This window comes from Oncorhynchus tshawytscha, linkage group LG15, assembly GCF_018296145.1.
Source record: "Oncorhynchus tshawytscha isolate Ot180627B linkage group LG15, Otsh_v2.0, whole genome shotgun sequence".
NCBI classification, from domain to species: domain Eukaryota; kingdom Metazoa; phylum Chordata; class Actinopteri; order Salmoniformes; family Salmonidae; genus Oncorhynchus; species Oncorhynchus tshawytscha.
The window spans coordinates 11,176,558-11,186,564 of record NC_056443.1 but is presented as its reverse complement, the minus strand read 5'-3'; the positions used below and the strand labels follow the sequence as shown (position 1 = coordinate 11,186,564).

The window sequence follows — 10,007 nt, the reverse complement described above, 5'->3', positions numbered from 1 at the left end:
ATATTACGTAATTATGACATAACATTGAAGGTTGTACAATGTAACAGCAATATTTAGACTTAGGGATGCCACCCGTTTGATAAAATACGGAACGGTTCCGTATTTCACTGAAATAAACATTTTGTTTTCAAAATGATAGTTTCCGGATTCAACCATAATGACCAAAGGCTTGTATTTGTGTGTTATGTTATAATTAAGTCTATGATTTGATAGAGTAGTCTGTAACTGAGCGGCGGTAGGCAGCAGCAGGCTCGTAAGCATTCATTCAAACAGCACTTTCGTGCATTTGCCAGCAGCTCTTCACTGTGCTTCAAGCCTATCAACTCCCGAGATTAGGCTGGTGTAACCGATGTGAAATGGCTAGCTAGTTAGCAGCGTGCGCACTAATAGCGTTTCAAAAGTCACTTGCACAGACTTGGAGTAGTTGTTCCCCTTGTAGAGCAATGCTTCGGGGGTGGATGTCTGTGTTCCTGGTTCGAGCCCAGGTAGGGGCGGAAGCTATACTGTTACACTGGCAATACTAAAGTGCCTATAAGAACATCCAATAGTCAAAGGTATATGAAATACAAATGGTATAGAGGGAAATAGTCCTATAAATACTACATTAACTACAACCTAAAACCTCTTACCTTGGAATATTTAAGTCTCATGTTGCAAGGAACTTAAACGTTAGCTTTTTTACATGGCACATATTGCATTATATTCAGTATTGTTGTAATTGTCATTATTACAAATAAAATCATCGGTGTCGGCGTTAATCATAAAGAACACCTTGACTAGAGGTCGACCGATTGTTGCAGAGCCACTAGTTTCTCAGACATCACATTGATATTATGCATTTGGAGTGCCATAGGTGTTTTCTACTTAGATGCCGACATGCATTTGTCTGGACATTAAGTAGTTTACTGTGTATCTGCAACTCGGTGGAAATATATCCAGAGACACTTCCACACACAAGCCCCTACTTTTCCTTGAGCCCATTCACACATCAAATTTCCAGTGAATATGTGTAGAACTCCATAGAAGGGTGATGAGTGACAGCTGAGGGTAATTTGCTGACCGGTTCACCCTCACTGCCAAGTACATGTTTGGATCACGCCCACAATGTACGACCCGGTCTCTGTGTTCAAGTCAAACAGGTTCCCTTCCAGCTGTTAACTGAATGAAGGTAAGCGTTTCTCAATGTTCTAGAATTGCCTATGGAATCTGAGGGTGATGAGCCTGTGTGAAGCAACAGTACCAGTGGATACTTCCACCCATTCTCAACTGCATCCTTGCCTTGACTTAAACACCCTCTGACAGTTGACTCGAGTACAAAATGGTCTGTTTTGGTCAAGAAATAAATTACCACTTTGCTGATTAATGTATTCATAAAAAATAACATTACAATACTTTTCACATTGTGTGTGTCACCTTTCTGGCCTCATAGCATCAGAGAGAGAGCCAGTTACAGTGTTGGAAAATGGATAGCAATTAGTGACAGTTAATAGTAATATCTGCCACAACTATATATATAAAAAAAAAATACTGCAGTGGTAATTATTGTAATTCAAAAAAATAATTTAAGAGACTAAATACATTGAGGATACAGCAGTCTGGGTTTTGATGATGTAGAAGTAGTTCTGCCCAAGATCCAGTTAAGACCCAGGGCTCTAGGCTGGATGGTATGGATGAAGATTATATTGAGGGAGGCTCAGAGTTGAAAGAAGGCTAATATTCCAACACACAAAACATTAATGGCAGTTGAATAAGGTTATTTATCCAGGACAGGCCCTGTTTAAGACCCAGAAAGAGGCCCCTGACTTAGGGTCCCAGGCCATGCTGACTCTGGAGAAGCCTCTGGAGTTCCTTGAACTGTTCCACCGTCTGATCCTTCAGGTCTGGGTTGGAGATCTGCAGCCGGATGCTGTCTGTGGACCAGGACAAGTCTCCGGAAAACATCTCTGTTAGGATCCGCGCCACCACAGGGACCACCTAGACATGGAGGGTCCCTGTTATGTCATGTGTGTGTACTGGATCTGTCAAGGGTATGGGGTCAATTCATTCGGCTCACCTGCACAACGATGAGCTTCTTCTCCTTGGGTTTCTGTTGATCTGGCCAGTCCTCCCCAAAGCAGAAGTAGAGCTCAAACGGTGGTGGGGTGGGAGTTTCACCCTTCTGGAACAAGATGAGCCCTGTTGTTGGTATGTGTGTGCATGAGAGGGAGAAATAAAGGTTATCTCCTGTAATATCTGTTCTACAGCTAATCCATTTGGATGCCTGGTCTGTGCAACAATAGCAGTACAAGCAATAAGTACTACTCAAGAGCTTACTCACAGAAAGGGCATGTGACTGAAATATTCAGGGATCAATTGAAACTCAGACAGCCTCAAGTTAACTGAAAAATCATGGCAATGGAGTCCAGCATTGTCATCTGACAGGATATTTTGGTGTTATGTGATTATTGAATCTCAATCGAAAAATAGGGTGTTTTGAGGGATCAGATGGGGATTCAAACACTATGAAACTTGTGCCTTAGATGACTAAAATACCCAGCAATAAAATGGATTTGCCCGACTCACCGTGCAGGAAGTTATTGAGGCTGAACACTTTGTACTTCCTCTCCCTCTCCATAGGGTTGGGTGGCCCCTGCTCGTCAACACCCGGCCCAGACCAATACACCTTGCACTGACACAACCTGATAGCGTATATATCCTGCTCCCAGATCTCCAGGATCAGGCCTCGGTCCATCACATCCAGCAGGTGCTCTGTGTAGAACCGCTGCTTCTCGTTCTGGATGTCGGCCGAGCCAGGGAAGAGAACTTGGTTGAGGGTGACAGGGCCGAACAGGTCCACCTGCTCCGGGGTGGGCTCCAGGTGGCCGTAGTACAGCCGGCAGCCTTGGTGGTTACTCACCGTCAGGGAGCCCATCTTGCGACCCCGGTACTGGAACTTCATGTCTAGGTCAGTCACTGAAACCAGAGTCAAATAATGTAGTGTTAGAATAATTGTGGGCACTTCAAAAAGTCAACATTGAATAAAGCTCTTTCTAATCATGCCCAATAGTATTCTGATACCAAGTTGTCATAAGACTGAATAGGGGTTAGAATCAATGAATAACACATTGAAAAAGGGCAAAACTCGATTTTGCCCATTCCAATTCACGACAGAACCCGTCTTACCATCCCCCACACTTTCAGACAGCTGCCGGTGTGTTCCATTTGATGGGTGTGACAGGCAGGTATTCCAGACTACTACATTAATGCCCGATAGCCTATAATCCATTGAATGAGTCAATTTGAGTGAATGAATTGCAATACCAAATAAAGTTGAACACCCTGTTTTTATGGTAGGGGAATTGCAATGAATGATTTTTTTGGATAACATGCAAGGAACTATTGCAGAAGTCCCCGACTGCGAAAGTAAAGCCATTGTACATAAAGCAGTATTCTTCTCAACACAGCATGGACCTATAGGTTCTATTCCACTCACATGGCAGGCTGTTCAGCAGGTCATATTTGTAGGGTGGCACCGCCTGCCCTTCTTCCTGGGTCTGGACTCCTGACATGGCCTCCATGGGGTCGGCACCTGGGTTAGGGGCAACCGGAGCCACAGATGCAGCAGAAGGAACCATGGGGGATATTTTGGTGACCACAGGAGGCTGCATGCTCCCTCCACCCATCCCCAGACTGTTGGAGGGTCCTACGGGTCCAGGGTGCACAAAGACCCCATGTTCCAACTTCACCACCAATGGAACGTCGGCAGAAAACTCCGGGGGAGCCATGGTTGGCTGAGGGAGATGCGCTGCCATGGTAATGCTCCCGTTGGGATTGGAGTACATAGGGGTGTGGTGGGGGGTGCCATATCTGTCATTGAGAGCGGAGCTGAAGGGAAAGTCTATCCTATGTGCAGTAGGGAATGTCTGAAAACTGTGTGGGTCACTAATTCTGGGGTCTGGGAGAGACAGGAGGACACACACACACTTAAGATGTCGCATAATGTCAATAGTGGCACATTTCAAACGGTTAACCTTTCAAGCGATTTCTGCCCAATTCACCCATGGCTCAGTAGCAAAGATGTATTGACAGTATACACTTACCAATGGAGAGTCCAACAATATTCGGCATCTGAAAGACAAGATTTAATGTTTGTGTAAAAAAGCTGATATATGGGTATTGTTCTCAGATTGTTTTGAGATCACACATTGTTCTGAAATAATGGAAAAGTGTTTGTCTACACCTTACCTCCTCCTCATCTTCATCAACTGTGTCTGAAACCAAATCAAAAAGGAATATGCCATCAACACGGGGGAGAAAATCTCATTAGTTTCACAAAACATTCATATCTGGAGGTTAGACAAGTTCAACAAAGTTATTCTAAAATAACTAATTTAAATTTGAAGACAGACAATCAGATAAGACTTGCAAAGCTGCCAATGAGCCTGCATGCTTACACACACTCTTACCTCCATTGCAGGGCTGGTCACAGACCTCGTAGATCTTGTAGGGCTGGACGGGTGTCTCCTTGGTGCCGTCGTATTTCAGTTTGAACTCCCGGCTCTTGTTGAGGGCACAGCGCAGGTTGGCCTTCCACTTGGCAGGGTCAGGCTCATCCAGACCCTCCTGGTACTTCCCTGTCTCCAGAGCCCAGGCCTGGGGGAAGAGAGGGGTAGGCAAGGAGGAGAATGAGGTTACATTTTAATGAATGGGAGAAGGGGGTCACATCTGGATGGAATCAAATGGGTGAGGGTTAAATTAAATTCAAATCAAATTCATCCCCAAGGGGCAATTATTAAGGGTAGCAGTGCTAATTGAAGTGCCCTGGAACAAATTATGAATAAACAATTTAATTTCGGCATTATGTGCCTGTAAAAAGTTGGCCACTGCCGAGTATTTAACTTCTTGTTTCATAAGCGTACAGGGGTCATGGGTGGGTTACTGCACTGCCATTAACCAACCACATTAGTCACAACTAGGGTGCATTCAGAAAGTATTCAGACGCCTTTACTTTTTCCACACTTTGTTACATTACAGCCTTATTCTAAAATGGGCTAAATAGTCCCCCCCCCCCCTCATCAATCTACACACAATACCACATAATGACAACCCAAAAACAGGTGTTTAGAAATTGTAGCAGAAATATCACATTTACATAAGTATTCAGACCCTTTACTCAGTACTTTTTTGAAGCACCTTTGGCAGAGATTAAAGCCTCAAGTCTCCTTGGGTATGACACTACAAGCTTGGCACACCTGTATTTGGGGAGTTTCTCCTATTTTTCTCTGCAGATCCACTCAAGCTCTGTCAGGTTGGATGGGGAGTGTCGCTGCACAGCCATTTTCATGTCTCTCCAGAGATGTTCGATCGGGTTCAAGTCCGGGCTCTGGATGGGCCACTTGAGGACATTCACAAACTTGTCCCGAAGCCACTCCTGCATTGTCTTGGCTGTGTGCTTAGGGTTGTTGTCCTGTTGGAAGTTGAACCGTCACTCCAGTCTGAGGTGCTGATTGCTCTGGAGCAGGTTCATCAAGGATCTCTCTGTACTTTGCTCTGTTCTGCTTTCCCTCGATCCTGACTAGTCTCCCAGTCCCTGCCGATGAAAAACATCCCCACAGCATGATGCTGCCACCACCATGCTTCACCACAGGAATAGTGCCAGGTTTCCTCCTGATGTGACGCTTGGCATTCAGGCCAGATAATCTTGTTTCTCATGGTCTGAATCCTTCAGGTGTCTTTTGGCAAACTCCAAGCGGGCTATCATGTGCCTTTTACTGAGGAGTGGCTTCTGTCTGGCCACCCTACCGTAAAGGCCAGATTGGTGGAGTGCTGCAGTGATGGTTGTCATTTTGGAAGGTTCTCCTATTTCCACAAAGGAACTCTAGACCTCTGTCAGAGTGATCATCAGGTTCTTGGTCACACCTTGAACTAAGGCCGTTCTCCCCCGATTGCTCTGTTTTGCCGGGCGGGCAGCTCTTCCTAGAGTCTTGGTGGTTCCAAACTTCTTCCACTTAAGAATGATGGCCACTGTGTTCTTGTGCACCTTCAATGCTGCATAATTTTTTTGGTACACTTCACAGGATACACCGGAGTCTCAGAGCAAAAGGTCTGAATACTTACGTAAATAAGGTACTTCTGTGTTTTTTTTTTCTACATTTGCAAAAATGTCAAAAAACGGTTTGCTTTGTCATTATAGGGTATTGGTGTAGACTGATAAGGGAAAAATGTATTTAATACATTTTAGAATAAAGCTGTAACGTAATAAAATGTGCAAAAAGGGGTCTGAATACTTTCCGAATGCACTGTAAATGGAGAACAGGGTAATGGCTAATGAGGAAATGACTCCAGCCAAAAGCAGGCAGGGAGTAGGCAATTACTGCTGTTGGTGCAGTGGATATCATGTGGACATCCTTATACACGAGGTCAGGAACACCCAGAGAGGTTTGACACTAGAGAAGCAGTGGAAATGAAACTAAGGCTCTTTCAGTTCACTAAAACAGTTGATGCATTTATCGCTGAATGGGATAAGGAAGTGTGTGGGTGACAAACAAAAAAAGAAAGATCCCTTTTCCAGGACCTTGTCTTTCAAAGATAATTCGTAAAAATCTAAATAACTTCACAGACCTTCACAGGGTTTAAACACCGTTTCCCATGCTTGTTCAATGAACCATAAACAATTAATGAAAACGTAAGACACTAAAGAGGCCTTTCTACTGACTCTGAAAAACACCAAAAGAAAGATGCCCAGGGTACCTGCTCATCTGCGCGAACGTGCCTTAGGCATGCTGCAAGGAGGCATGAGGACTGCAGATGAGGGCAATACTGGGGGCAATACTGGCCATACTGTGAGACGCATAAGACAGCGCTACATGGTGACAGGAGGGACAGCTGATCATCCTCGCAGTGGCAGACCACGTGTAACCACGTGTAACACCTGCACAGGATCGGTACATCCGAACATCACACCTGTGGGACACTTACAGGATGGCAACAACTGCCCTCAGAAATGTCCAGGAACTTGCAGGTGCCTTGGTGGAAGAGTGGGGTAATATCTCACAGAAAGAACTGACAAATCTGGTGCAGTCCATGAGGAGGAGATGCACTGCAGTACTTAATGCAGCTGGTGGTCACACCAGATACTGACTGTTACGTTTGATTTTGACGCCCTCCTTTGTTCAGGGACACATTATTCCATTTCTGTTAGTCACATGTCTGTGGAACTTGTTCAGTTTATGTCACAGTTGTTGAATCTTATGTTCATACAAATCTTTACACATGTTAAGTTCGCTGAAAATAAACGCAGTTGACAGTGAGAGGACGTTTCTTTTTTTGCTGAGTTTAGTAGCAGAGTTCCTTAGAAATACTTTTTTGAAACGTGCTACTTGAAGGGAATAATGTCTGTGCTGTTTTGATTAAACACTTCTGAAAATGGTTTAGCTTTTGACAAATGTCTGTTCCTCGACTTGCCAGTAGTGATCAAAGAAAAAGTAGATCTAAGACGAAACTTTGATCTAACTACAGTTTGATATCCAAATGACAGCATACAGAGTCTAAGTAATCAGATCTGTCATGCCATTCTCAGCATGGACCCCCCTCTCACCTTGAAGATGGTGTTCTCTTCCTCAGAGGTGGGCAGGTGTCTTGTGGCGTGTCTCCAGGGGATCTGGAAGATCCGGTGGTCCGGGCTGAGCCACTGCAGGCCGGGGTACCTCCCGCTGTTCACCTGGGCTAACAGCCAGGGCTTTAGGCGGATCCTCCGAGGCTGCGCACTCATCATGGGGCAGAGCACCACACAGGGAGGAGAAATGGGCTTCAGATGGGGTGAGTGAAGAGGCTGGAAAGGTGAAGGGGAAAGTAATGGTTAAGATGGGTGATGGGGCACTGGGGGTAGGGGAGAGAGTGGGCACTGAGTGAGTGTCTTTAAGCATGATACAACAGTAATGGTTCAGATGGGTGATGAGGCAATGGGGGTAATGTGGGGAGGGTTGAAAGAAGATACTCCCTACCATTTGCAGTAAGAGGGCTGGGGAAAATAGAGAGAGAGGATGGGTGGGGAAAAGAGAGGTATGAGGGTGGAGAGAGTAGTAGTCCGTTTTTATTTATGATGGCAACAGGCCTGTTTATGAAATTATCTGCTGAAAAACAAAAAAAAGTGCTCTGTGGCTGAAGGATACAGAACAAAAACAGTTCCAAGGCAATAAAAAACAACATTATAGAGTTTGGTGAATTAACATACACATCATGTAACAGTTGTAGACTATTCCTTAATCCTTTACGCCATTCCATGACAGTACCAAATTTGCTTTTGTCATCCTAAAATGTTGGATTTGATATTATGACAAGCCTAGGCCCTCCGGGCGCAGATGCAGGGTCCACTGTCAAACAAGTGTATTGTATGAGATCACAGAGGATCTCTTTTTATAACCCCCAAAAAACTGCCTAGTCCTTGCCGATGACAAGCATACCCATAATATAATCCAGCCACCACCATGCTTGAAAATATGAAGAGTGGTACTCAGGGATGTGTTGTATTTGCCCCAAACATAACACTTTGTATTCAGGACATTCATTTTGTTTGCGCAGTTTTACTTTAGTGCTTTATTGCAAACAGGATGCACATTTTGGATTATTTTTTATTTTGTACAAACTTCCTTCTTTTCACTCTGTCATTTAGGTTAGTATTGTGAGTAACCACAATGTTGGTGGAGACATGGTGGGGATAAAAAGGTGACTTCCCATTAGTTTCAAGAACTTAACAATTGCACAAGTCTGGATTCTATTGTCTAGACTCCATAGATAGTATGTTTAAATGACAATTGTTTTAAAACAGGAATAGGTTTACTAAATTTCATTCAGGGTGTGCAGAAGGCAGGTTGAGAAAAAACGTGAACAAAAAGCGACAAAAACTGAAAAATAGGCCGCCTGACACTGACATGAGTATGTACACAATCTTCAAAAGATGAGTCAATCGGTCTGAAAACAAGCTCAGTCGGCTACTATAGTTGTTTTAGGAAATAAGTACAACTTTAAGCGGCACCCACCTTTTAACGATGGGTCTTCTCCACAAAATGATTTCGCTCCCTTGTATCGAAGAGTTCTAGTACGCTGACTGTAGGGATCCCTCCTTCCACAAACAGAAACCGGCCAGGCAGAGAATATGCGCTCTGCCACAGGTAAGCTTTTTACTAGGTAGGCGAACTGACAAAAACCTTGCCCAACACCGTCACAAGTTCAATGACTGTGTGGGAAAATGACAGTCAGATAGTCCAAGGCTTATTCAGAAAACTTTCCACAAACAGTGGCCAAACATGATTTGAGGTTAAACATGAACAAACGTGGTGCCACCCTGCCGGTTGATAGACAGCGCTCTAAAGTAGACAGAAGTATATGAAAAACATTGTTTCATTTTCGACAGGCTCCTAGTACTAGCCTAGTGGTTGTAAGATGTATCTATTTTCAGTGGTGTAAAAAGTACCCAATTGTCACACTTGAGTAAAAGTAAAGATACCTTATAGAAGTAAAAGTGAAAGTCACCCAGTAAAATACTATTGAGTAAATGTCTAAATGTATTTGGTTTTAATATACTTAAGTATCAAAAGTAAATGTAATTGCTAAAATATTCTCAAGTATCAAAAGTAAAATTACAAATAATTTCAAATTCCTTATTGTAGGCAAACCAGATTGCATTTATTTATTTATTTATTTGTATTTACAGATTGCCAGGAGCACATCATTTACAAATAAAGCATGTGTGTTTATTTAGTGAGTCCACCAGATCAGAGGCAGTAGGAATGACCAGGGATGTTCTCTTGATAAGTGTGTGAATTGAACATTTAACGATTACTTTTGGGGTTCAGGGAAAATGTTTGGAGTAAAAAGTACATTACTTTCTTTAGGAATGTAGTGAAGTAAATGTAAAAGTTTCAAAAATATAAAGTAAAGTACAAATACCCCCCAAAACGGACAAAAGTTGTACTTTCAAGTATTTTTTACACCACTGTCAATGTTGATGCCTACATCTCTGGAGAGAT

General features: G+C 43.5%; 1 protein-coding gene across 2 annotated transcripts; it reads right to left on the bottom strand.

The window, feature by feature from the left end:
- Window positions 1–1,340: 1,340 nt before the first annotated feature.
- Window positions 1,341–9,403, bottom strand: LOC112214399 (interferon regulatory factor 5-like). 2 transcript variants are annotated; one of them, XM_042298138.1, is made up of 9 exons: window positions 9,018–9,403; window positions 7,577–7,810; window positions 4,446–4,632; window positions 4,225–4,250; window positions 4,080–4,107; window positions 3,473–3,934; window positions 2,563–2,952; window positions 2,054–2,175; window positions 1,341–1,974 (listed from the first exon to the last, which is right to left on the bottom strand). In XM_042298138.1, exons 2-9 carry the CDS (start codon window positions 7,751–7,753, stop codon window positions 1,804–1,806), a joined length of 1,563 nt encoding a protein of 520 aa, XP_042154072.1. In that variant the 5' UTR covers window positions 7,754–7,810; window positions 9,018–9,403; the 3' UTR covers window positions 1,341–1,803. The 2 variants fall into 2 exon arrangements, with proteins under 2 accessions (XP_042154072.1, XP_042154073.1); XM_042298139.1 differs by lacking the exon at window positions 3,473–3,934 and having other exon boundaries at window positions 9,018–9,402.
- Between the last annotated feature and the right edge of the window lie 604 nt (window positions 9,404–10,007).

Excerpts from the sequence above, each read along its gene's own strand:
- LOC112214399 (XM_042298138.1), bottom strand. The coding sequence starts at position 7,753 with ATGATGAGTGCGCAGCCTCGGAGGATCCGCCTAAAGCCCTGGCTGTTA. Across the intron at positions 4,251-4,445 it reads TGACCAGCCCTGCAATGGAG|ACACAGTTGATGAAGATGAG; the intron begins GTAAGAGTGTGT and ends ATTTGGTTTCAG. Across the intron at positions 3,935-4,079 it reads TATTGTTGGACTCTCCATTG|ACCCCAGAATTAGTGACCCA; the intron begins GTAAGTGTATAC and ends TGTCTCTCCCAG.